General features: G+C 53.3%; 1 protein-coding gene across 1 annotated transcript; it reads right to left on the reverse strand.

Annotated features, from left to right (window-relative positions):
- Positions 1-645: 645 nt before the first annotated feature.
- Positions 646-22,397, reverse strand: LOC105495801 (visual system homeobox 2). Its single transcript, XM_011765599.3, has 5 exons — positions 22,028-22,397; positions 20,677-20,761; positions 16,738-16,861; positions 1,783-1,963; positions 646-971 (listed from the first exon to the last, which is right to left on the reverse strand). The coding sequence occupies exons 1-5, from the start codon at positions 22,395-22,397 to the stop codon at positions 646-648; spliced, it is 1,086 nt and encodes a 361-aa protein (XP_011763901.1).
- Positions 22,398-27,235: the final 4,838 nt, after the last annotated feature.

Genomic DNA, 27,235 nt, shown 5'->3' on the forward strand with positions numbered 1-27,235 from the left:
GGGTGGCTGAGGGGCCCAGGCTGAGACTTCCCAAATGTAGCCTGCCATCTAGACTCCACTGACGGGTGGGGCAGAGGCTGGGCCTGCACAGTGTCTTCACACTGCAGACGCCCAGGCCCGGCCAGGTCTGCAGGAAGGAACAGGCTGAGTTGGGAGAAGATTTTTGCTGAGGACTGGGGTGCTCAGGATGCTGGAGCTGCAGTTCCAGTCCTCCGTCTGTGTCACAGCCGTGGCAGGCAATGCACGATGCATTTGCAGCAGTGGGCTTTAGGCATGGGCAGAGCGGAATGTAGAGCTGGGAAGGAGGCTCTTCAAAGCAAGAGAACAGAGAGCGAAGGGTGGCCAAAATCAGTGAGCGCTGCAAAGGGATTGAGAGAAAAGGGGCTTGAGGGGACGTTGTGGGCAGCAAGAAGGCTTCTGAGGCTGGGATGCTGGAGAGGTCAAAACTAGATGAGGGATGTCTCAGCATGGTCCAGAGTCAGAACCCAGCGGTGCCTGCAGCCACCAGGGGTGATGGAGGACCTGTGGGGGACAGGGAGGATGGCAGAGGCCAGGCCTGGGCCTTGCCTCAGAGAGCACCTCCCAGCACCACAGGCTCCGAGGAGAGTAGAGTCTTGGGGCTCCGGCATCTGAGTGCGCCTTGACCTAAGCCATGTCCTCCAGCTGCGGTGGACTGAGCCTCTCCGCCGGCCTGTCTTCATCCATGGCCTCTTCCTCCTCTGGCTTCTCGGTACTCCGGGCCAGGCTGTCCGGCCCAGACACAGTCCCCAGCACTTTGGTGCTGTGCTCCTGAGCTTTGGCCCGGAGCGCCGCAATGCTGTTCTCCCTCAGTTCCTCCTGGGAGATGGCCGCCTGAGCGTCGGGGCCCCGCTCCTCCTGCTCCATCTTGTCAAGCTTGGGCAGGGCCTGGCGTTCCCCCTCGGGCTTCCTCCCCGACTCGGCTGCTGCCTCCAGCGACTTTTTGTGCATCCCTAAAAAGAATTGTTGGTATTCGGGTTTAGAAAAGCGCCTGGGAAAGCCATCTTGAACTGAAAACGGCAAAGATAGAGAGAGGCCAGAATTAAGGACGAGCAGAAAGCCTTACTTCCCACACCGCAGTCACACAAGTCGCAGGGCTGGGCCAGGGTCAGGGAACAGGGAGATGGGTCGCCAGTCCTGTGGAGGACCTCCCCCTGCCAAGGCCCTGGGCACCTGGGCCTCAGGTGGCCTGTTCTGTCCCTTCCAGGCCACAGCACATGCTCCCCTGTCCCTCCCCCATGGGATTCCAGATCTTAGAACCCCAAGAAAAGCTGGTGCTGTTCTCAGATACAGGCCCAGAGGGCAGGTGGGGAAGTTGGCAGGTGGGGAAGACAGCAAGTAGAGAGATTTGGGGGACAGAGTCCTTTGGGCAAAGCAGAATGGCATCCAGAGGGACATAGGGGTCCTCTCAACCCCCAAGGAAAGCTGTTTTGTTCACCATAAACCCAACTCTGGACGAGGGGAGAGGAGGGTACAGACCCCAGGGCAACAGCCACACCTTTCTCACGGGACAAAATAATCCACAGTTAGGGACTCCTTCATGATGAGAGTTCTTGGCACCCAGTGCAAGTGACAGATACCAGGCCCCAGGCCCACCGTGCTCTGAGTCCCCCAAAGTAGAACAAGAGGTTTGCTTCGAAGAGCTTCTCTCCTGCTAGGCTGCTGTGGCCCAAGTCCCCCTGCCTCAAGACTCTGTCCCCTTCTCCAAGGAGCCCGCTCTCCTCACCGCAGGGGCAGGGCCCCAAGGAGGGTGCGGGCTCTTACCCAGTAGCCACGGGGCACAGGAGTCCATGATGCCATCCTTGGCAGACTTGAGGATGGACTCGGGCAGGGGGATGGAGTGCCGCACCATGGCCCCGTAGAGCCCGTACTCCGCCATGACACTGCTCCGGCCCCAGCACTTCTCCCGCTTCCTCCACTTGGCTCTGCGGTTCTGGAACCAGACCTGCAGGTGCACAGAACAGGTCAGAGGCTTGTTCTAAGTGCTGGGCCCAAGGCCCTTACCCCTTGTAGGCCTGGAGTGAAGGTTTCTCCAGCAGGGCGTCCTTAACCTAAGCTCGCCCACTCCCTGGTGCCCCCTGGGTTCCTCCAGGCTCAGAGAGTATTCAGAAGGAGGACATCAGTTTTATAAGAATACTATGGGTAGTTCTAGGGAGATGGGGTGTGGATGCCTCCCGGACAGAGTCTTACAGGTGCACAGGACCCAGTGTCGTCGGCTGTTTGCAGATGAGAAGACTGCTCAGCCAGTGATGGTTCTCTTGCATGTGTTCACACCTCCAGCATATAAATCTTTTTTTCTGATTTGCAGAGGGACAAATTCCTCTCCCAGCACTGGACTAGCAGTGTGTCTGGCTCAGGGTTTCCTCTCTGCCAGAAGCCCAGAGCCAGAACCATCCAGGAGGGCTGCGGGTGAGTGGGGGATCAGGGACAAAGGGCAGGGGACAGTCTTAGGGGCACTTCACCCAGGTATCAGGGGGGCTGGGAAGTCAGGGAGGGAGACTCCCCTGGGAGGCCTGGGTCAGCCTCCCTCCTCTGCCCTGTCCCAGCTAAGCTCTGCCAAGCCACATGTGCCCTCCAGGTACCTGCTCCCCACAGCTCCGGGCCTAACTCTGAATGGTATCTGGGGGCGATGGGCCAGGGATGAAGACATTCTCCAGGGTTGAGGAGCAAATGGGAGGAGGGATCTGGGATGGAGTGGGGGCGGAGGAAGCACTAGCGAATGTGTCTCTGGCCCCAAAGCTGATTGGTGCAGGGTCTGAATGACAGTGGGGTACCCTGGGGTGTCTGCAGCACTCGAGCCCATTCTGGGAAGAGATCCCAGAATCCCTGCCAGGTTTAGGGAGGGAAGATTTCTTGGTCCCCCAAAGAAGCTTTCCGGAGATTTCCCGCAGCTGACAGAGCCAAGAGCCCCTTGCATTGTCCGCCAAGGAGGTCCAGGCTCTTAAGGAACTGGTGGGCCCCAAGCCTGGCCGGTCCCTTCTCGCCCCTCACAGCCCGTAAAGGCTCTGACCCCGGAGACAGCGAGTCGCCCCAAGGAAGTGGAGGGAGTGGGGCGGCGAGGGGGAGGACCGAGGTGGGCTCGGGAAATCTGTTCATTTCCTCCCGATTTCCTTGCCTGGGTCTGGGCCGGCCCCGCCCTTCCCTCCGGGCCCCCTCCCCCGCGGCCGAGGTATCAGCTTTTAATGAAAAATTGCTCCAGCTCTATTCAGGAGGCGGCAAAAGAAGAGTCAGCCCCAGGGGCAGCCCTGGGCTGATTGAAAAATAAGTTAATTTCAGTTTGAATCGATGGGCCTCAGGCACTGAAATATCACGGGAAATTAAAGCGGCTGCTCTCCTGGGAGCCGCGGCATTGACCCGCACTAATTAATGCTGGGGAGGCAGCGCTCGCCTCGCCGCGAGCGCCCCCGCTTCCCCGGGGACCCCCAACTCTTCTCATTTAACTAATTAGACGGGGAAAATTGGGTGTTAATTTGTTTAGGATTTTCCCCCTTCCCCCCGACAGCCCCTCGCGGTCCCCGCCCCGCGCGGCGCGGAAATGCATGCGGGCTCGGCGGCAGATGGCTGCCCGGGTCACGCTGCAATCTCCTCCGACTTGATTGCTTGATTAGGTCGTTAGCACATTAAAAAAAAAAATTGCTTGCCGTCTGGCGCTGGCGTGATGAGTGGGACGCGCGGCAGCGCCTGGGTAATTTATCTTTTTATACGGCAAAGAATTTGATTTCAATCTGCAGATATATGGGGCGCCTTTGACACCTGTTTAACATCGCGCCGCTGACAGCTTAACCCTTCGCTGCCTGGGGAGCCCGAGCTGGGGCCGGCGGGGCTCGGGGATCAGCGCGCTCCTGCGGTTCCCGCCATCGCCGCCAGGTGGCGGAGTGAGCGCCGGCGGCCCGGAGTCTGTGGCGGAGCGAGGCCGGCCACCCCCGGCAGGGGGCGCTGCGGCCCGCCCGCCTCGCATCCCCCACGGAGGTCACAGAACACTGTCTGCCCTGGGCACGCGCACCTTTAAGTTGACCCAAACGCGTGCCCTCTGGCCTTTCTTCATTTGTAAATAACTGGGAGCCTCTAAACATGGGAGCGACACGGCCTTAGATGCCCCCGGCCTCTCCCACCCCGAGTGGCGCCGTCCCTATTCGGGCAGCACTTTTGCTGCCACCGGGTTTGGCACCTGCAGTTCCCGCGCAGAACTGGGGGACTGGGAAGCGCAGGTGCAAGGCCTCTGCCTGCTCCAGACCTGACCGCCCTGGGAGACCACCGCCAAGGAAAAGGTTTGTGTAATTCGAAGGCCGCTAGATGGCTGTCCTCCGTGCCCTGAAGGGAGAGGGGCACAATGCCAGCTGGGCTAACTTGGGCCTGCGTCCCGGCCTGGCTCCATGCCGAGTGTAGATCTCCCCAGTGCTGCGGGCCTGTGCTGCAGGATGTGTGCCCGACCAGCTGTCCTACCCGGGGCCTGCGGTTTGTCTGAGGCCTCAATCCTGCCCCATCACCCTCCCCTTAGCATACCTGTTTGCTGCAAGCTGCTTTCTCCCACAGAGGAAAAATCTGAAAGGACTAATCCACATATAAGTATGATTCCCGGCCTGGCGCAGTGGCTCACGCCTGTAATCCCAGCACTTTGGAAGGCCGAGGCAGGTGGATCACCTGAAGTCAGGAGTTCGAGACCAGCCTGGCCAACATGGCGAAACCCCATCTCTACTAAAGATACAAAAATTAGCCGGGCATGGTGGCACACACCTGTAATCCCAGCTACTCAGGAGGCTAAAGCGGGAGAATCGCTTGAACCCGGGAGATGGAGGTTGCAGTGAGCCGAGATCGTACCACTGCACTCCAGCCTGGGCAAGAGAGCGAGACTCTGTCTCAAAAAAAAAAAAAAAAAAGTATGACTCCCGGTTTTATCCACCTCTCAGAGAAGACAGCAAAGAATGAATCCCCTGGTGATGGAATTCCAGACACCAAGTGTGACCACAGAGGACTGGAGAGGTTTGGTCCATGAATATAAGAAGCCACCTACTTCCTGGTCGGGAGACAGTCTGTCCTGCTTGAATACAGTGCATTATATTAGGCTGGTGCAAAAAGTCATTGCGGTTTTTGCCATTGAAAGTAATTACTTTCTTTTTTTTTTTTTTTTGAGACAGAGTCTCGCTCTGTCACCCAGGCTGGAGTGCAGTGGTGTGATCTCGGCTCACTGCAGTCTCCACCTCCCGGGTTCAAACAATTCTCCTGTCTCAGCCTCCAGAGTAGCTGGGACTACAGATGCCTGCCACCACTCCCGGCTAATTTTTGTATTTTTAGTATGGACAGGGTTTCACGTTTTTGGTCAGGGTGGTCTCGAACTCCTGACCTCAGGTGATCCACCCACCTCGGCCTCCCAAAGTGTTGGGATTACAGGTGTGAGCCACTGTGCTTGGCCGAAAGTAATTACTTTCAATGGTAAAAACCGCAATGACTTTTGCACCAACCTAATAAAACAAGGCCACAACCCCTCAACTGGTATCTGTACAACCAGACTGGAGAATGTTTTGGATTTAAGAAAAAAGATGTGATGCATAAACCACAGTAACATAATGTCCTGCAGCAGCAGCACCTCATGATCAAACCCATCAGCTTCCATTTCTCAGCAAAGCATTTATGTACATGTTCACACTAAGAACAATAAATAAATTCCGTAAGGTCTGGTCCGGTTTTTGCCATCACTGAGTTTTGATGCCAAATTTATAAAAGATTGTTCTCTTTTCAGTGCAATTTGGACTTAGGGATTCTGGAGAAGGCATTGTGGAATATAAAAAAAACAGAGATGCCCCCACCCACCCAGTGTGGATACCTGGCAAGGTGCACTGCCCTGGCTTCCCCAGGAGTTCCACAAATACCCATGCTTGAGATGGGGCAGGTTCTCAGATGGAAACAGCATTTTTAGGATACTAAAGAAGGGGGTGCAGACTCGGGATTCAGATCATCTCTGGGGCCTATAAACAGAACCGTTTTCCTGGGTCTCCTGATTTGGGCAAATGAATATCTGGCTGATCCGTAGATCAGACTTTGCCCACAGACACTCTCCCAGGGGAGCCGGTGCCAGCTGGTCGCTCAAACCAGAAGTCATCCAGACCCTCACTTATGGGCTCCTGGAATGCCTAGCTCTCTGTGACGACCAGATGCTGCTCCAATTTATGGAGGAAACCTGGACGGCCAAAACAATTTCTTTCTAAGACAGTTGGCAAGGATGCTGTGGCAATGGTGCCTTGGAGGGAAGTGAACAAGGAATTAGAATTAACCCTAACCGCTCTGTATATGTCCCTTTCTATTCCCTGCCTGGAAGCCACCAGCCTGTATATAGAACTGAAATATTTACAAGAAGCATTGAGGCCAGCCAGTCCTGACCTGGAATTCCCAGCTCTGAAAAATTGCTGTGTGACTTTGGGCAAGTTACTTGACTTCTCTCAGTCTCAGTCTCCAAATGAAAGATAAGAATATCCACTTTTCAGGGTTGTTTGGAGGATTACATGAAATAAGTGAGTGCCTAAAATCAGTGCTTGTCATACAGAAGGTGTTCAATAAGTGTCAGTTTTTGGTAGAGGCACTGAAAATAAATGGAAGCCTGCCCGGAAGGCAAGTTAATCTATGGCATTACCTGCCCCTCTGGCCTCCTTCACATGCCCTTCAAGGCTGGACTGACAAATAATAATAACAACAATCCAGGAGGAGGGGAAGACAGATCCAACCTTTGGCTGTATATTCAATACAGATAGCCTCTAGTTCCCCCTTAGGCATTTGGAGAGCTAAACACCAGTGTCCTTGAAACTCTTCTCACATTTCTTTTTTTTTCTTTCTTTTTTTTTTTTTTAATTTGAGACAGAGTCTCGTTCTGTCGCCCAGGCTGGAGTATACTGGCATCATCTCGGCTCACTGCAACCTCCGCCTCCTGGGTTCAAGTGATTCTCCTGCCTCAGCCTCCCAAGTAGCTGGGATTACAGGCACCCACCACCACGCCCAGCTAATTTTTTGTATTTTTAGTAGAGTCAGGGTTTCACCATGTTGGCCAGGCTGGTCTAGAACTCCTGACCTCGTGTGATCTGCCCACCTTGGCCTCCCAAAGTGCTGGAATTACCGGCATGAGCCCCTGTGCCCAGCCTCTCCCCACGTTTCTAATATATCCCAAGCCCTTAAGGCTCCAGTACAGGGGAACACCCACACAGCGCCCATACTCACCGGGAGTGAACTGTGGTGCAGCAGCTTGAAGCCCTAGGCTGGGGATTTCTGCTCTGCCTCTAGGTGCCTTTGTGGCTATGAGTGCATTTCTTCTTTTCCTTCCTTCCTTCCTTCCTTCCTTCCTTCCTTCCTTCCTTCCTTCCTTCCTTCCTTCCTTCCTTCCTTCCTTCCTCCCTTCCTTCCTTCCTTCCTCCCTTCCTCCCTCCCTCCCTTCCTTCCTTCCTCCCTTCCTCCCTCCCTCCCTCCCTTTCTTTTTTTTTTTTTTTTTTTTTTTTTTGACGGAGTTTTGCTCTTGTTGCCCAGGCTGGAGTGCAATGGCGCGATCTCAGCTCACCACAACTTCCACCCACCTCCCAGGTTCAAGTGATTCTCCTGCCTCAGCCTCCCAAGTAGCTGGGACTACAGGTGTCTGCCACCATGCCCAGCTAACTTTGTAGTTTTAGTAGAGACGGGGTTTCACCATGTTGGCCAGGCTGGTTTTGAGCTCCCGACCTCAGGCGATCAGTCAGCCTCGGCCTCTCAAAGTGCTGGGATTACAGGCGTGAGCCGCCGCGCCCGGTCGAGTGCATTTCTTAACCTTTCTGAGCTTCCCATTAAGGTGTCACCTGTCCTGTGACACCACCTCTCTGCAGGTTTCTGGTGAAAATTAAACTGTATGTGGGAAATGCCTGCCACATAGTAAGAGCTGAAACACACTGGCCTAATGCTTGATGAATTCTGTGGACAGATGTGCAACAAGCTTTGCTTTCTAGCAAATGTTCTAGGATACCATTCACATGAAACCATGTCATTTTATCTCCCACCTTTGATATTTCCTCTCAGCATTTACGCTCCTTTTTCTACGTGGACTGTTGGTTCTGACAAACCCAAAATATTCCTTTGATCCTTCTCTTACTCACTTTCCTGCCGCTCACTTTCTAGAAGGGACTGCTCCTCTCACACGGGAGTCTGGTCCCAAACTCTTCAGGAGACCGTGTGTCAAGGTGCCAGTGAGGACCAGAGCCCTGCCTTATACTTCAGTCAGGGTGCCAGGGGCCTGAAAAGGGGCCCAAAGTGACACCCAGGGCCACCAGATTTGGAGTCCCAGGACAAAGTGAGTTGGGAGGACCTTTCAGTTTGGGAATGACCCTGGGTTTCTTTTTTCCTTTTTTTTTGAGATGGAGTCTTGCTCTGCCACCCAGGCTGGGATACAGTGGTGCGATCCCGGCTCACTGCAACCTCTGCCTCCCAGGTTCAAGCAATTCTCCTGCCTCAGCCTGCTAAGTAGCTGGGATTACAGGCACCCACCACCACGCCCAGCTTATTTTTGTCTTTTTAGTAGAGACAGGGTTTTCACCATGTTGACCAGGCTGGTCTCGAACTCCTGACCTCAAGGTGATCTGCCCTCCTGGGCCTCCCAAAGTGATGGGATTACAGGTGTGAGTCACCACGCCTGGCCAAGCCTAGGTTTGTTGATACATTTCTCCTCAGAGTTATCAGCAGCGATACTCCAGCAGCAATCAGAAAGCTCAGGATGACCAGGCGCAGTGGCTAACGCCTGTAATCCTAGCACTTTTGGAGGCCGAGGCGGGTGGATCACAAGGTCAAGCGATCAAGACCACCCTGGCCGACATGGTGGAACCCTGTCTCTACTAAAAGTACAAAAATTAGCTGAGCATGGTGGCGTGTGCCTGTAGTCCCAGCTACTCGGGAGGCTGAGGAAGGAGAATCACTTGAACCCGGGAGGCAGAGGTTGTAGTGAGCCGAGATCATGCCACTGCACTCCAGCTTGGGCGACAGAGGGAGACTCCATCTCAAAAAAAAAAGAAAGGCCGGGCGCGGTGGCTCAAGCCTGTAATCCCAGCACTTTGGGAGGCCGAGACGGGCGGATCACGAGGTCAGGAGTTCGAGACCATCCTGGCTAACACGGTGAAACCCCGTCTCTACTAAAAAATACAAAAAACTAGCCGGGCGAGGTGGCGGGCGCCTGTAGTCCCGGCTACTCGGGAGGCTGAGGCCGGAGAATGGCGTAAAAACCCGGGAGGCAGAGCTTGCAGTGAGCTGAGATCCGGCCACTGCGCTCCAGCCTGGGCGACACAGTGAGACTCCGTCTCAAAAAAAAAAAAAAAAGAAAAGAAAAAAGAAAAATAAAAAGAAAGCCCAGTTTGTGTGGAAATCTGTGGCTGTCCACAGCTGTCTGGCGGGTGCCTCCACAGCCGGCGCAGAATGTGCCTGTGCCTCCAAGGGTGGACTGGGCCCAGGGAAGGACTTCTTGCCGAGTGGATGCAAAGGCACAGCTAGCAGGCCAGGCAACCCTGTCAGCTCTTTCTCTACGTGTGCAATCAGCAGGAACAGCCGAGGCCACGCCTCACGCCTCCTCTTGTCTCTGCATCATCACATAGCTGCTGTCCTGCAAGCTCCCGCCCTGGCATCGCCACCAGATAACATGCCCAGGGTTCTGTCCCTCAATCCTCTCCCAGGAGACCCTCTGCAGTCCTTCCAGGATCGCCCTCCTAAATACCTCCTAAAGGAGATATTGTGCATGACAGATACCCTTTGCACATTCTAGTGTCCTCGCTACCCCAGGCCCTGCCCTGCAATCTTGTCACATGCCATCAGGCCCGGCTTTGTCGGCCATGCTGTGGGTGAGCGTCCATCACATTCACCCAGTCTCTTTCTTCCCCTCTGGCTGGAAGCTGATGAATTTGGGATCATCGCTGGCGTAACTTAAGGGCTTCACACTCTGCACCCACTCAGCACTTCAGCCACGGTTTGTTTCAGCGCGCTCTGTGCAGCCTTACGCTCTGTGCAGCCCAGCCTAAGGCTCAGAAAAGCGGAGTCTTGCTGCAGCCTCTGTTGCCCACTAGGGGGCAGCTCCGACCACATTTCCAGACAGCCTCCTGCCTGAGCGCTAACAGGCCATTTCCTTCCTCACCCCAACCCCCTGCCACCCATAACGCCACTTTCTTCCACTCATATTAACCCACTCAGAACAGAAACACCCCTCTCCCGAGCCTCCAATCCAGTGTGTTTACATTCACTGCACACAGAATCACCTAGAGAGATTTAAAAGCATACATATGGCAACATGAAGATGTTTGATTTTTTTTTTTTGAGACAGAGTTTCGTTACCCAGGCTGGAGTGCAATGGCGTGATCTCAGCTCACTACAACCTCTGCCTCTCGGGTTCAAGCTATTCTCCCGCCTCAGCCTCCTGAGTAGCTGGGATTACAGGCATCCGCCATCATGCCCGGCTAATTTTTGTATTTTTAGTAGAGATGGGGTTTCACCATATTGGCCAGGCTGGTCTTGAACTCCTGACCTCAGGTGATCTGCCCACCTCAGCCTCTCAAAGTGCTGGGATTACAGGCGTGAGCCACCATACCCAGCCTAATTTTGTGTTTTTAATAGAGATGGGGGTTTCATCATGTTGGTCGGGCTGGTCTTGAACTCCTGGCCTCAAGTGATCCACTTGCCTCGGCCTCCCAAAGTGCTGGGATTACGGGCATGAGCCACCCCGCCCTGCCGAAGATGTTTGATTTTAAACCAATTAAATCGGAATTGCTGGGTGTTCACAGGGGGAGCCCCTGGGCGTTTTAAAAATCTGTCCTGAAGCCCGGCTTGGTGGCTCATGCCTGTAATCTCAGCACTTTGGGAGGCCGAGGAGGGCGGATCATGAGGTCAAGAGATTGAGATCATCTTGGCCAACACGGTGAAACCCTGTCTCTACTAAAAACACAAAAATTAGCCAGGCGTGGTGGTGTGCACCTGTAGTCCCCGCTACTTAGGAGACTGGGGCAGGAGAATTGCTTGAACCCAGAAGGCGGAGGTTGCAATGAGCCGAGAAAAAAAAAAAAAAAATCTGCCCTGGTGATTCTAATAACCATCCTGAGATGAGATCCATGCAAACCCTTCCCTACTCAGGCACCCATCTTCTTCTGGAATATGACCCCGTGATACCTTAGGCAGGGGCCACTTTAAAAGAGGCAAAGTCACACAGTGCTGGGCAGAGAATCTAAACCTCAGCCTTCAACATAAACGAGACTTCTAAGAGGGGTGACATGTAGTCTCTGCTCACTTCGAACATTCATAGCTCCATAACGTTTGCATTTTATAACAAGCACATCTTAGGGAAAAAAAAATAGAGTAAACATGTGAATATATATGTAGCCTGCCCTTATAATTCTAGTAACAAGTGACCCCACAGAGGAAATTAAGTCAGTCTGGAAACCCACCTGCGCTTTCCCAGGGCTGATAGCTGGCAGGGACTTTCAGAATGCCATATCCTAGCATTAAAAGACAAAATTTTTTTGGAAACAGGATTTTGCTCTGTCACCCAGGCCGAGGTGCAGTAGCACGATCACAGCTCACTGTAGCCTTGACCTCCTGGACTCAAGCAATCCTCCTACCTCAGCCTCCCAAGTAGCTGGGACTAGCATGTGTCACCACACCTCCCAATTTTTGTATTTTTTGTGGAGACAAGGTTTCGCCATGTTGCCCAGGCTGGTCTGGAACTCCTGGCCTCAAGTGATCCTCCCACCTTAGCTTCCCAAAGTGCTGGGATCACAGGCACCAGCTTTTTATTTATTTATTTAAGACACGTAGAATACCATGTGCCTGAGTCTGACGTGGAGACGTAGAAGCTTTTCTTTCCCCAACACTGCACCATATCCTCCACCTCCAGCCCAGAGAGATGTGGAGTGAGGACATGTTTACCCTCCAAACACAAAGGCAGAGGAAATCGCCATGCGTTTCTGCTGGGACTGGTTTGTCATCACCATTCTTTGCATTAGTACAGTTTGTATAGACAGGCATGCATGTCTATCTCACAGGATCTCATGTCATAGTAGCTGAGTACTGGGTTTGAATCCCAGTCTTACTTTACCTCTCGGCCCCTCAGTTTCTTCATCTAGAAAAGGGTGTAGGAATGACATCTAACTAATTTGTCTGTTAAGGATTAAGTGAAATGAGGCAGCCCGGGCACGGTGGTTTACACCTGTAATCCCAGAGCTTTGGGAGGCTGAGGTGGATGGATCATTTGAGGTCAGGAGTTCGAGACCAGCCTGGCCAACATGGCAAAAATCCGTCTCTCTAAAACTACAAAAATTAGCCAGACGTTGTGGCGGGCACCTGTAATCCCAGCTATTCAAGAGACTGAGGCAGGAAAATTGCTTGAGCCTGGGAGGCGGAGGTTTCAGTGAGCCAAGATCACACCACTGCACTCCAGACTGGGTGACACAGTGAGACCCTGTATAAAAAAAAAGAGAGACAGAGAAAAAGAGAAGAAATGAGGCATGGAAAACACTTAATATCTGGGACAATGGTGAGTACTTAATAAATGCCAGCAATAACACGATTTTTACTAAGTTAGCATTATGGAAAAATATTATTATCTTACAAATGAGTAATTTCAGACTCAGAGTTTGGCTTGCTGGCGGTGAAACAAAGACTGGAAGTAGGTGTGTCTGTCTTTCCATGTCCACACCACAGGTTCTCATCAGACCTCAGACATGCAGGGGTTTCCTGGGTTGGCCTGGCAGGGGTGTACGCCCCAGCGGTCCATCTGGGCCTGTTAAACTTCACCTGCCCTGCACTTCCATTCCACCAATGGCAGCCCAGGGGCTTGTGGCGGGGGAATCCTCAGGAGGCACCTCCCTGGAAGGGATCTCACCTCTTTCTTCTACAGACGGGGAAACTGAGGCTCACAGATGGGAAGTGGCCTAGCCTCTGCCACACCAGATGTCAGAGTTGGAGCTAAAATCCGGGTTCCTGATCTCCAGTTCAATAACCTTTCCACTCCACCTTGATAATTTCTTTCTGCTTTTGTTTGTTTGTTTGTTTGTTTTTGAGACGGAGTCTCACTCTGTCACCCAGGCTAGAGTGCCGTGGTGCGATCACGGCTCACTGTAGCGTCTACCTCTTGGGCTCAAGTGGTCCTCCCATCTCAGCCTCTTGAGTAGCTGGGACCACAGGCGTACATCACCACGCTTGGCTACTTTTTAAAATTTTTTTTGTAGAGATGGGGATTTCACTATGTTGTCCAGGCTGGGCTCAAGCTCCTGGATTCAAGGAATTCTTCCACCTCAGCCTCCCAAAAGGCTGGGATTACAGACATGAGCCCCTGCACCTGGCCAGGAATTTCTTTTTCTTTTCTTCCAAGACAGGGTCTCGTTTTTTTTTGGCTTAGCCTGGTCTCAAACTGCTGGGCTCAAGAAATCCTCCCAACTTTGGCTTCCCAAAGTGCTAGCCTGAGCCACTGCGTGGCCGAGAATTTCTAACTCCAGACTTGGAGCCATTAATAACTTCCCCTTTCTGGCTCAGCTCATCTGCAGAGTCTTCTGACCCAAAGCTGGGCTGGGAGGGGGCTGGCTTAGGAGTGGCCGCCTAAGGGGAAATGGAGGGGAAATGATGGGGAGGGAAGGCAAGGTAGAGAAGCAAACGTTTTGGAGTCTAAAGGGACTCAACTCTGGCCTCTGTCTGTGCCTCAGGTTCCCCATCTGTCAAATGGGAATAATAGCCCCTAGCTCATAGGTGTTCTGAGGACTCTGCTGAATATACATGAACTAGCTCTGTGAGGAAATGAAAGACACGGGTGGGCTGCTAGTAGAGGGAGGGGGAGGACTTGCTTTTCACCCTCTTGAACTCATGTACAGAATTTGCCCATTCAAAAATAATTTTGTTGGCCGGGCGCGGTGGCTCAAGCCTGTAATCCCAGCACTTTGGGAGGCCGAGACGGGCGGATCACGCGGTCAGGAGATCGAGACCATCCTGGCTAACATGGTGAAACCCCGTCTCTACTAAAAAATACAAAAAAATCTAGCCGGAGGAGGTGGCGGGCACCTGTAGTCCCAGCTACTCGGGAGGCTGAGGCAGGAGAATGGCATAAACCCGGGAGGCGGAGCTTGCAGTGAGCTGAGATCCAGCTACTGCACTCCAGCCTGGGCGACAGAGCGAGACTCCGTCTCAAAAAACAAAACAAAACAAAAAAAAACAAAAATAATTTTGTTATACAAGTTTTTTTTTTTTTTTAAGAACAGTGCCTGGTACTCAATAAACATTGATTATCTTTACTGTGATACAGGTCCCCTGCCTGACTTCAAATCACCTCTGCTCCCTGAGCTTCAAGTCAAAGCAAAGACTTCAGGAGTCGGGCAGTGCCTCTGTGGGCTTTCGATTCAGAGCTAGGTTTGAGTCTTGTGTCTCCCACTTACTAGCTATGGGGCCTGGGCAAGTGGCTGTGACTCAGTTGCCTCAGTTCTCAGAGGAAATTCATGGTCTTCAGCTCCTGATTGTCACCAGGATTTAATAAGATGAAATCTGACACCGAGTGAGCCGGGGGCACGTGCCAGGCACTGCGCTGAACACTGCACACATATGGCTTATTGCCTCCGCACAAGAGGCAGGTGCCACTGTCACCCCCATTGTACAGATGAAGACTGAGGGGCTCTGGGAGGTGAAGCCCGGCCAGGAGCCCAGGCAGTCTGGCCCCAGAGTCAGTGACCCTAACCACTGTACCGCCCTGCCTGTCCTGTGCACATCGTGAATTCAGGAGAACACCTGGCACATGGAAACTCCTCTGGAAACGATCACTGTGACTGCTGTTGATGCACACCAAGATCTTTCCCAGGCCACTTTACTGAGCTGGGGCAAGACGACTTGACAACTCACAGACAGCTTCTGGGGGTAGCATTCAGGCCCGTGGTGCTCAAAGGCTCTGACACTCTTCCCTCATTTCTCCGATATCCACGTATTGCAGAGCCGGTCCTCACAGTCCCAGGGCGATGAACTCTCCTCATCCCACACCCCAAGCTCCTTCGTGCTGGTTCTGCTGCCCTCAGATACCACCGTATAGGCAACCCCCAAGCAACTTAACAAAGCCCTGTGAAGTTAAATGTGCCTGTTGGGGCATTTGTAGCAATGCAGTTACAGCTGAGGGAGAGCCTGCCCCCAAATCCTGAGCTCAGCAGGTTTCAAACACCTCATCCGCCCTCCCCTGCCTAATCTACCAAGCAGATTTTAGGGCAACCCACTGCAAGAGACAAGCTATTCCTTCATTCTGTTCAATACTGCAAATGTGGGGCCTGCCAACAGCGGGGATTTGTCATTGCTCCTTCCTGCCGCAGCCACCTGGAATGGCCAACTTTATGCTAATGAAGGCCAGGCAGGGGTTACTGCCATGAAGGGTAAGGCTTGAGTTACACACACGCGCACGCACGTGCACACACACAATTCAATGTCAATGCCCAGCTTACCTCACTAGAACCCAATTGGGTGGAGGGTAATGGGTCCAGGCCACCATGGATAATGCACCAAACATAATCTGCTTATGAATAATTGAGCTTATTGTTAGTGTCAATGTCTAAAACCATCGGCTGAAATTCCAAATAGATTTCCAGGGGAGAGGAAGGCCTCACAGCCTCATTTCACATTCTCTGGTCCTCCAGTGAGAGAGTACAGAGCAACTCACACACCTTACTCAGCTACCCCCGCCTCCCAGGCACATATCACACCTGGAGACACAAGGGACCTAGATGGGAGGAGACGCAGAGCAGAGCAGTTCCGGGAAGTCAGGACCAGCCCCTGGCCCACATACCCCAGCCTCCACAGCGAACTAGCTCTGGACCGCTCAGGCGATGGGAGCAGCTTTCACTGAAGGTTGAGCATCAGCTAAGACAACCCCAAATCTTCTGGAAATGTTCCTCCTGCCCCACTCCTTCTGCCTCATACAGGCCCTGCCCAGACTCCATCCTCTCCCAGAGAAATGATTCCACAGCCCTACTCCTGCCCAGGTAGGGGACTCTGGACTTGCCAAGGTCCTGCTGCTGCTAAGTGGATGCCCCATGCCTACCACATGCCCAGACCAGTGGCTGGTTACGCCACAAAACTGCCCAGGAGAGGAGGAGGGCTTAGTGAGCCACCTGCAGGGCCCTGCCCCGGCTCACATCCTGGGCCAGTCTGGGGAGAAGAAAAGGAGCAGCAGGTCAGGGCAGCAGTTGCTGGACTGTGAGTGGGAGGAAAGAGCCTTAGGTGGAAGCAGTGGTGGGGAGCAGGAAGAGAAGGGGTAACACTCTCATCATGGGGAGGGGAGCAGAGAGGAGGGAAACAGACTGGGGTCAGGACTAGAAGCCACTTTCCTCTTCACAGCCACCCAGAGGCCTGGAGCCCCCTCTGGCCTTGGAACAGACATTTAGCTGTACCAAGGGGACCTCCGCCTCAACAGAGACCCTGTCCAGGACCGGGGGCCCCTCCAGTACTCCATCTCTCATCCCCACACCCCTGCAGGGTCTGTCTGACATACTCCCTGGGAAGCCTATAGTCTGGAACAACAGCCAGGCCACAACTGGGTGCCTCTCATCCCCCAACAGCACCCATCTCACGTGGCAGGTGGTCAGCTTAAATAGGCTGAGAACATGATCACAGGCAAGCACATGCCCACAGTGGGACTGGGAGGCGGGGTCATGGGCATCTGGAACCCTGTAGTGGTAGATGTCACCGAGAGAGGGGAGAGTGGAGGGGAGAGGGACTCAGGGCTGTTACCTGTATCCTGTCTTCTGGTAGCTCCGTTTTCATGGCCAGCATCTCCCGGGCATAGACGTCTGGGTAGTGGGCCTCGTTGAATGCCTTCTCCAGCTCCTCTAGCTGGTAGGAGGTAAAGATTGTCCTGAGGGGAGCAAAACCGAACTCTCAGGACACCAGAAACTAAAAGAACCTGTCTCAGAGAGGACGGAACCACCTTCCTCTGTGCTTCCTGGGCAGACTCCAAACCCCCCAGGCTGGCTCAGCACAATAGGACACAAATTCTCTCTCTCTCTCTCTCTCATAGTTTAACCCTCTGGACTCGTCTTATTCAAGGCTGAGGGCTCACACTACCTTTCCTGTGTTTGGGGGGTGGATGTTATTCCAGCCCTCAATGACATTTCACACTGGGAATCTTTCTGGAGGTGCTCTGGGGGAAAGGCTGTTAAGAAGGACATTCTAGAAAAGCAGAAAGCCCCTCTTCCTCCCAAGCACAGAGAAGAGGGCTTACCAGATTACTAAATAGCCCAGCTCCATCCAGACCAGCTTCCTGGGCCCCTCTCACAGTCACTAGAGATGAATTTTTAAATGCCTTTCAAAGTTAGAAGATTCACCAGAAGGTCAAATGCAGCCTCAACCTCAGTGTTTATACAGCTGAGAACTGAATCTCCTACTCCCTCAACTCACCCCAGCGCCCCTTCCTCCTCCCCTGCCCTTCCTCGACACTACCCAGACCTGCTAGCTTCCCAGCACCGCCCAGAGCCTTTTCCCGTCCTGTTCTGTGCTGGGAAGGGAAGGACCACCTTCCAATCATCCCATACTTCCAAACTCAGCCACTCACCTGGAGGGGGTTCCATTCGGGCCACCCTAAGCGCCCACAGGCAGAGTTGCCCACCCCCACAGAGCAGTTCATATTGATCTATTTTGTGTTATAAACCGCTTTAAGAATCTGGTAAAAGCTACATTCTCTCATCCTAGGAAAATGGGCAAATAAATATGCCCCAACCCGTAAAATTTTGCCTCCAACATTAGGGGATTCATAGGTCCCCTTTCTTGAATAAACCGCTAAACACCTACTTCTGGACACAAGCTCTTCTCTTTTCAGACCTTAATTTCACCAGGTTTTGGGTGATCTTTATCCTGAAACCTCATTAACAAGCCAACAGGCAATATAGTCCAGCGTCCACAAACTGAACTGGTAGAAATGGACCAGCCCTTGCCTGGCCCCCTGGGGTCAGACCCTGGCGCCAGCACAGGGGTGTAGAATCCCTCACTGCTGTACCCTCGCCCTCATCTAACACAACCCAAAAGTTCAAATTTGAACTTCACACACTCCTTGTGCTGGTGTCCACTTTAATATCTCGGGGGAAAATTCAGGGAAGAAAGATTGTGCTCTTTACAGAAAATGACTGGTTTGATTCTAAATCGTTTCTCCTATTCTCTGGGGGTGGGGGGCGGTGATGTGAAATGCTTATGCACACACATAGTTAATTCTTGAGAATTTTCAAGATCTGCTGCTTTTTCGCTTCTGCCATCTGCTGAAGGTCTCATGGACAGAGCGCCAAAATAAACCATAAAAAAATGCAAGTCCTTTCCAAAACCAGGGAAACTGAGGCACAAAGGCAGTCAAAGAGGAGAGCCGATTATAGGTCATGTAGAACCATTCAAGTCCCAGTCTCTACTTGGGAGAGTCTCTCTTCAAAAACAAAACAAAAACTCAAATCTCCCAAACTTTCCCGAATTCATGCCTCAGAGCTGACACACTTCCCCCATAATGTGACCCAGCCTGTGTTCCTGGTTTATGCAGAACCCCAGACCCTTCAGGCTCCTGTTGTGTCCAGTCTGAAGAGGAGCTGAGCTTTCCCAGTAGAGTGAAAGAGCAAAATCCGAGAGACTGTCACTGTGGCTACTTTGTCCCCACCCCCCCCCCCCCAAAAAAAAACGCTTTTAAGTCTGGTTTGTTTCTGGGAGATAAAAACGAGACCATCTCTCATCACCAGATTCCAGGGTCTCTTACCCTAAATCCCCAAATGACAGAAGCTCGAGTAAAATGTATTTTTTCCTAATTAAAAAAAGGACTTGAAATCAGTAGCCATTCTCCTCTCTCCAATAAACTTCTCCCTTCATGCGCCAGATATAGAAACCCTAGGCAGTTAATACCCTGGTGTTGCTGAGTTGCTGTTCTGCCCCCAAGAAAACCCACCAAAGCCCCCAAAGGTGTTCCTGGCGAAGAGAGTGACAGGTGAAAACAGATGGTCAGAGACCTTAAACATGGACTTTGCGCTACGGGTCACCCAGCTCTAAGTGCCACACTGTGAGATGTCCTGATGCGGAAATCCCATTCCTGTACCCAGGGTTTGGGGCTGCCTTTTCCAGGGCTCTCCATGCTATGGGAACCCCTCCCACGCCTCCTGGCACCAGCACAAGAGCAGTTTTGCGGGTCTCTGATCTGCCCTCCCTGCAAGATCCCTGTCCCCTGCTTGGGGAAGATGACAGGATTACCCACCCTGGGACCAGTGTAAGATAGGTGCATAAAAAGTGTTCTAATGAATATTCGTTGAATGAATTGAATGTAAACAAACAAACAAAAAAAGACCAAAGATCAAGACCAAAAAAGATTTTCTTTTTCCTTTTAAAATAAAACAATACTAAACAAAAGCAAACAGCTGCCGGAAAAAAAGAATAAACCGAGGTCCGGAGAACCAAGTTCACCTGCATTCAAGCCAAAACCTATTGGGGCCTGAGGGGTCAGGATAGGCAGTTTTAAAAGGTGGCGAGTCGGGAGTTGGGGGATCAACGATGAGTTTCCCACGGCCAAGGAAGAACGAAGCATAGAAAAGCGCAGAGAGAGAGGGTGCAAAGAGGCTGAGAACAAATTGGGGTGGGAGAAAAGGATGTGGGTCGGAGGAGTGCCCGAGAACGCCCTAGTGGAGAAATGTCTCGAAAAGAGCGCAGAGCCTGCGGCAGCCCCACCTGATGGGGACGGAATGGGGTGCGGGGAAACAGCTCCGAGGTGAGCGCCGCCGGGGTAGCACCTGCGAGCGGCACCCGCAGAAAGGCAGGCAGATTTTTGGTTCTCCCTCCTTCATTTCCTTGAAAACCACCTTACAAATAATACCCAAGGAACTGGTAGCAGTGAGACTGGTGCGGAAAGGAATGAGGGCGGGGGTGGGGAGAAGGGTAGGTTACTTTTCAAGATATACCTGTCGGCATCTATTGAGTTTTAACTTTGTGCAAGTAATTTCCATTTAAAGACAAAACAAAAACAAAAACAAAAAAACCCTTTCTAGTCTGTACCCCGATGCAGTCTACCCTACTCCAGCTACGGCTGGTGGGACCGTCCAGTCTACATCGCCTCCCACTCCATTTTACAGACGAGGAAACTGAGGCTCAAGAAAGGGAAGCGACTCGGTGGGAATCACGAACGAGCAGAAGTCAAAAGAAAATGCCCTGTCAGTGCAGAGATCGCTCCAGCTTTGGAGAACGGTGGGAGCTGAAAGCTTAGGGAGTTGGCAGAGAGGACAGGGACGCCGGGATAGAAATGGGGGCGGCGGGTGAGGCTGAGGGCAAAGCACCGGCTCTGGCGGGAGGTGGGAGCTAATCTGCCCGCCGCGGGGTCTGTGTGGCTCTCGGAATATACTGGTGTGGGGATCGGGGGACCGCCACCCCCTCTGTGGCTCAGTTTGGCCTGTGTTGGAGCCTTTCCTTTCTCCTGCACAAGGAGGAGAAAGCCGGAACCGAGCCGCTTTCCCGGCGGCCACTCATCGTGCACACACGGCTCGGACGCCAAGGCCCCGGGCAGATTCCGTCAAACAACGCGTGGTCTGCGCCCTGGCACGGCCTCAGACCTCAGATCCGGGGTCAGCAAAAATAGGGTCCGAGAGACCCGAGCCCGGAACGGTGGACTGCAGCGGGGTGCGCGGGCAGGAGAGGTAACAGAAAGCGCCGCGGGGGCCTCACCTGTGTCGCCGCTTCTTCCGTTTCTTGGTCTGGTTTAAAGCAGATTTGGACATTTTTCGATCGCTGGAGGAAACATCTTCAGAATCTGAAAAGCGGGCGAGTGACATGCGGCAGAGTGGGGGACGCGCTCGGCGTTGCCCGAAACCCGCGAGGGCCCCACCCCAGGCCGCCTCCGCGAGCGGCGGGGACCTGCTCTGTCTCCCCAGGAAGCCATCGGGCGCCCCGGTGGCCGTCCCATGCCTGAGCTCAGGCTGGCCTCTCCCGCGCCGGGGCCCGAATCCGGAGGTTTTGAACAGATTTCGTTGTAAGAGAGGCAAAGGCCCCAGCACACTTGGGACCGGGACAACAGAAAGCGAGGTAGCCTTAGGGGGCCGCAGAGACCCCCGGCAGCGCTCGCGACCCTGCTGCGCCCTGCCCTACGCTGCCAGCCCCAGTGTCCCGGGCCAGAAAGTTGGTCCCGAGGAGCGAGGAGCGGAGCCGAGGCGTGGGGAGCTGGGCTCCGAGAAGAATGGGGGCTGCCGGGCACCGTCCTTTTCGCAGGGCGGCACAATGACTCCCCACTCAAGGCCCTAGAGCCTGCGAAGCGCCGGTTTTCGTTGCCTTTTCAAGTAAAACAAAATAAAACGCAACGAAAAATCGGGGGAATTGCCAAGCTCAAACAAGAATCGGAGGGTCGAGCAGGCCGCGACGCACCGCCCGGAAAGCAGCGCCGGGAGAAGGCGGGGAGGTCACCCAGGGTCCCCGAGCCCGCACGTCTCTGGGCTCCGGTATATAGAGGCGCCTACGTGGGAGCGGATGGCGGCCGCTTTGGCTACCGTGATGGCCGGGTTGTCTCAGCTCGTGGGGGTGAAAAATAAACCCCAATTGACCAACGCGGGGTTTGGGAATGGGGAACGAGAAGGAAACAGACAACTTTGGACACCAGGGATGGGGCCAAAGCCGGAACAGCACTGGGTTCGGGGAGTGAGGCTCCTCCACGAGGCTGGGCCCGCAGTGGAGCCGCGGACCTGGGACCCTCCGACCCGGCCAGGGACCCTGCACCACGGGCTCCGGATCCCTAAACCCCGTTTTCAGTGGAGCCTCAACAGAGTCTCGTGGCCGAGCCCGGCCCGACGCGGGGACCGGAGAACTGCGCGGCCGCCCGAAACGCTTGGGGCGGAAACCCTGTGGACACCGAAGCATCCTCCCGGGACCCGGCATCAGGTGCGTCGGCCCAAGGCGCCGGGTGGCGACCCCGGCCTGGCAGGAACTTTTCCGCCGGGAGGCCTCGTCCAGCAAACGACAGCCTAAGGCGCGGGGTTCCTGGCCGTCGCCCCCCAGTCAGGCAGCAGCGCAACCTCTCCTCACCTACCCGAGCTGGCCGTCTGGCTGGTGTCCAGCGGCCCCGATGCTCTGCCCAATGGCTGCAAGTGGACGCTCTGCGGGTCGGACAGCACTTCCAGGAAGGTGGGCTGCGCGTAGAAGCCGGGGAGTCCCCCGGGCCCCAGAAGCCCCATGCCGCCCACCCCCGCTGGGCTGAGCACTGAGCGCGCCGCCAGCAAGTGCCCGGGGGCCAGGCCGTCGAGCGCAGCCCGCGGGTGGGAGCTCGGGGGCTCCTTGTTCAAGCCCAGGATCTCCTGGATGCCGAACCCAGTGCACCTGGCCGGGGCGCCCCCCGAGGTACTCTTGGCCACTGTCTCGGACTTCGGCTTACTCAGCGCTTCCCCTGCTTTCCCCGTCATCTCCCGGTTCTTTGAAGGGGCTGAGGCCGCAGGTCTTTAGCTCCCCCCACCCCCCCGCCGAGCTCCCCGCTTCGCGAAGTTGGTCCCAGGTGCCCCTTCCGGTGTCTAATGCTCTGGAGCCCAAGGAGATTCTCCTTTTATCCAACCAGGCGGCAGCCCAAGTGGGGTCAGAGCTGAGCAGCCAATCACCGGGGCCAGGAGCGATTAGGAATTCCAAAAAGCTGGCAGCTCCCGCCGCAGGGAGTGTCGAGGGGCCAGGGTGCTGGGGGTCGAGCACCGGGTGGGTTCTGCAGGATGCCCATGGGCAGGGACCCCAGGGACCGAGGTGAGACAACCAGGTTCAGGTTCAGGTTCATGTTCAGGTTCAGGGCTGTTCCGGGAGACAGAGTGGCTTGGGGCTCTGGGCAGATTCTGGCAGGGACAGGTCCCTGAGGTCAGGTGGGAGGATGGGCTAAGGGCAGTGGTGAGAGACTGGGAGACCTCCTTCCCTCAACTCCTATGCAGGTTGGCAGCATCAGAGCGGCCTGGATATGGCACCTCTGTGTAAACAGTGGAACAAGGGAGAGGTAAGTGCCCCGGGCAGTGTGTGTGGTGGTAAGCCAGGAAAAGATCAGGCCAAGGTGTGCAGAGGTCGATGTGGGGGTGGGGAAAGTTCAGGGCTTGCTTCCCCAGCACAAGTACAGTGCCGAGTTCGGAAGAGCTACTCAACACATATTGGCCCAATGAATGAATGATAAACGGGTCACAAATAGGGGTCCCTGGTGGGAAAGAGGAGCGGTGATGACTGCTTTTGGAGAACAGCCATGGACATCCAAACCTCTTCCTAGAGTAAGCATGAAGCCTGCCCAACTTTCACGGGAGGACTTGATTCTTCCACCCAATTCATTCAACTAATATGTACTGAACTACTAGCTCTGAGCTAGTAGCCAGGGGTTCCATAGTAAATCAGACAAGGCAAGGGCCCTGCTATACTTCAGAGTTAATTGAGCAAACAGAATGAACAGGAAGGGATTGTTGATGTGGAGGGAGAGGAAGGAGGAAGGGGGTGAGAGGCAATTAAAAGGTGAGTTGCTTTCCCCTGCACTCCACTACATCAGCTAACTCTTCTGTGACCTTCTTGGGGCTGGGAACTATCTTATCGACCTTAAGGCTCCCCTCTCCTCCTAGCATATGGTCAGTTTTAATGTTCCTTGAATTGAAGGTACCCTATGGAGAGATAAGGACAAGGTCCGTTGCTTTGAGCAGAGATTGGAAAACCAGGCTGGGAAGATTCCATCCAGGATTTCTTTGCTAGTCAGGTGCAAACCCCCACATGGAAAGAAACCCCCTAGCCATACCCAGCCTACTGCCAAGGTGTCTGGTACCCTCATGGCTGCCATGGGGACAGCCTGAGAGGTAAGGGGGGAGGTACCACAGGATGTGGAATCTAGGCCTTGCTAGCAGGGCTGTTGTGAGTAGGGTCTCCACCCCCATTGGTTTGGCCCCTATGGCAGCTGGAATTAGGTAGGGGCATCTCATGGTGCAGGAGATATCTGGGAGAGGGATGCCTCTGCATCCCATAATAAGGCCATACCTACTGTGCACCTACATAGTCCCAGGGCCCTTACATGGTGTCATCTCTATTCCTTACAACTCCATTAGCAGCTCGGTTCCACATCCGAAAGTTGGCATAGCAATTCTTGCTTGCTAAGTACAGACTCAGTGATACACAATCTCAAGGCATTCTTCACCTTATATTCTATGGAGCTGGGTCCCAAGTAACACCACTCATGTAGACAACAATGTGAATGGTGTCCTCTGGAGTTGTGCAAAGCAGTAGACTTGCCGGGCAGAAAAGAATTTCTGTCCCCGTTTTATGGATACACAAACTTAGGTTGCCTAGGAGGTTACCTAGCTAGTAAGCATCAGAGGTCTGATGAGTCAAACTCATGAGTCTGATGTCAGAAGCTGTTCTCTTTTGACTCCATCCCTCTCTCAGCCCACTCCCCATGCCAGCCCACCCTGGGAGGATGGATGAGGATGTTATGTTAATGGCATCTGTCATATCCCTGACTTATCATGACACATCCACGATGAGCCAGATGCCAGCTGATGGGCAAACGTGAGTGATGGAAAACAAGCATGTGAGTGATGAAGTCGGCTCTTGCCAGGAGATGAGGATGAAAAATCTCTTGACCAAACCCCATGTCTGAAGCTGCCAGTTCCCAATACCAGATAGACAGTCACCATCCTGCTGTAGGAGGCTGGGGACCGGGACAACCCCAGTTCCCCTGAGAAGCACCCTTACCAGAGGCTGAAGGTGAAGGGAGGACTCAGCTTCCACCTGTGGCCAGTTCCACCCTGGGAGCTGGACTCCTTGACAGACTCCTGGCTATGGGACTGTCTCTGAGCTTTTGAGGTATCATTGTTACTGCTCCACAGCTGCCCAGCTTGGGCTGGACCCAACCTTAAGACATTTGTGGCCACGCACGGTGGCTCACGCCTGTAATCCCAGCACTTTGGGAGGCTGAGGGAGGCAGATCACTTGAGGTCAGGAGTTCAAGACCAGCCTGGCAAACATGGCGAAACCCTGTCTCTACTAAAAATATGAAAAAATTAGCCGGGCGTGGTGGCATGTGCTACTTGGGAGGCTCAAGTGAGAGAATCGCTTGAACCCAGGAGGCAGAGGTTGCAGTGAGCTGAGATCATGCCATTGCACTCCAACCTGAATGACAGAGGGAGACTCTGTCTCAAAAAAAAAAAAAAAAAAAAAAGACATTTGTGGACTACAGGGGTGGACCCTACAATGAAATGCAGGCCCCCAAAGCTTGGGCCAGGGGTGTGGGGAGTGAAGTGAACTCTTTCAGAGGCATTTAGCTTGGTCACACTGAGTCCAAACCTGGGTCTTCTCTGAGCTCATCATTTCTCTTCTCTCTTAACATCGATTGCTTTACCTAGAAAACAGCCTGACAATGGGGTTGTGAACATCCCTTGGTCCCTTGAGTTATCATAGAGGACAAGGGCATGGTCTCTAGAGTCAGACAGCCTGGGTTTAGACTCCCACTCTATCACTTGCTTGGTGACTTTGGGAATATTATCTAACCTCTTTGTGCCCTCTGTGCCTCAGTTTCTTCATCCATAAAATGGGAATAATAGTAGGACCCACCCCACAGAATTATCATAAAAGACCAGACATGGTGGCTCATATCACTTTGGGAGGCCAAGGTGGGTGGATCATTTGAGGTCAGGAGTTCGAGACCAGCCTGGTCAACATGGCAAAACCTGGTCTCTCCTAAAAATACAAAAATTAGCTGGGCATGGTGGTGAGCACCTGTAATCCCAGCTACTCGGGAGGCTGAGGCAGGAGAATTGCTTGAACCTGGGAGGCAGAGGTTGCAGTGAGCTGAGATTGTACCACAGCACTCCAGCCTAGGTAACAGAGTGAGACCCTGTCTCAAGAAAAAAAAAAAAAGAAGTGTCATGAAGATTAGAACTATCCAGCACTGCACATAGTGAATCACTCTACACTGTGAGTATACAAAAAGGCTACAAATGAAGGCTCCTATGATGTTTACTATTATTCTTACCATGCAGCAGGATACTGTACTTGGGACTGTCAGTGTGGTGAGGAAACAAAGACCTGGTCCTTGCCTTCCTGGAACATGGGCCAGTGGTGGGAGGGGTGACATATTTAAAGCACTTAGCATGGTGTCTGACCCTGGGGACTCAATACATCGTGGCTGTTACTGCTATTGTGAATGGGTGCCAGGCCCCTTGTCACCTCTAATCCACTCAACTTCTGTGAGAGGCCATAAGTTCTGTCCCCCTTGTCACAAATAAGACACTAAAACTCTAAGAGGGCAATTAGGGAAGAGGGAGGATGTTGTCTCTACCCTTTGCTTTGGTTACTGGTCATTTGTGGCACCAGTTACAGCCAAATCATTCTCCCTTGCTAGTTGCCTCCCTGAGTCACTACCCAGCCATCAGCAACAATTTTTTGGGAGGGGTTGGAAAATGCAGGGAAGAGAAAGGATCTGTGTTTGAATCAATAATCCCATTATGAATCTGTCACCCATGAATGTGTTTTACTTTTGTAATACGCTTGTGTATTTTGGGCTTACCCTGAGGGGTAAACCTTATTTTTCCTTGTGCTGGACAGTTCTCTTGAGAGAGTCTTGGGATGTGCCCTCCCCAAAGTCTTGCTCTCACCTCCTCCCGTCATCAGACATGGGACCAGATATTCGGTTCCCTTTGTTCAGTAAAGAGGCTCATGCTGGGAGGAAAACAGGAGGGATTTTGACTCACATTTAACCTACACACACTGAACATTTATTAATTCCTGGACGTTTTGCATTGTCTCAGTGAATCCTTCCAACTACCCTGAAAGGTGTGTATTATTTTTTCAAATGAGGAAGCAACTTTGGAGAGGCTGGGTGACCTCCCCAGCAATACACAGCTGCCCAGGGCCGAGCTGGAGTCAAAGTCCACTGCATTCTGATTTTCTTAAAGATGGAACCAGAGCCTCAAGCAGAGAAAGGGATCCTGGATAGAGGGAGGTGAACCCTGTCCCCAAAATGCTTGAGCTACCATGGCCCGTGGAGAATGGGAGGGAAGAAAGAAAGGGGGTCCTCAGAGGGCTTGGGAAGGGCTACCCAGGTCCAGGCTGCGGGGCATCCCCAAAACCCAGGACTGCTAAGAGCATCTCACCTCAAACACCTGGGCCTGTTTTTTTTTCCTTCTAGTTTTCCAAGTGCCCAAGGAGTCACCTGTACTCTTAGAGTTTTCTTGGAGGGCCTGGAGGAGTGGGAGGGAAGGAACAGGCTCTTGGTAATGCCTCCAGCAGCCTTGTAGAAGGCCTT

The sequence above is a fragment of the Macaca nemestrina genome, chromosome 7 (assembly GCF_043159975.1).
Source record: "Macaca nemestrina isolate mMacNem1 chromosome 7, mMacNem.hap1, whole genome shotgun sequence".
NCBI classification, from domain to species: domain Eukaryota; kingdom Metazoa; phylum Chordata; class Mammalia; order Primates; family Cercopithecidae; genus Macaca; species Macaca nemestrina.

Bases quoted from the DNA above. Each gene is read 5' to 3' on its own strand.
- LOC105495801 (XM_011765599.3), bottom strand. From the start codon at position 22,397: ATGACGGGGAAAGCAGGGGAAGCGCTGAGTAAGCCGAAGTCCGAGACA. The intron at 16,862-20,676 runs GTGAGGCCCCCG...TGCTCCCCTCAG, and splicing joins CGGAAGAAGCGGCGACACAG to GACAATCTTTACCTCCTACC. The intron at 1,964-16,737 runs GTAACAGCCCTG...GTGCACCTGCAG, and splicing joins TACCAGAAGACAGGATACAG to GTCTGGTTCCAGAACCGCAG.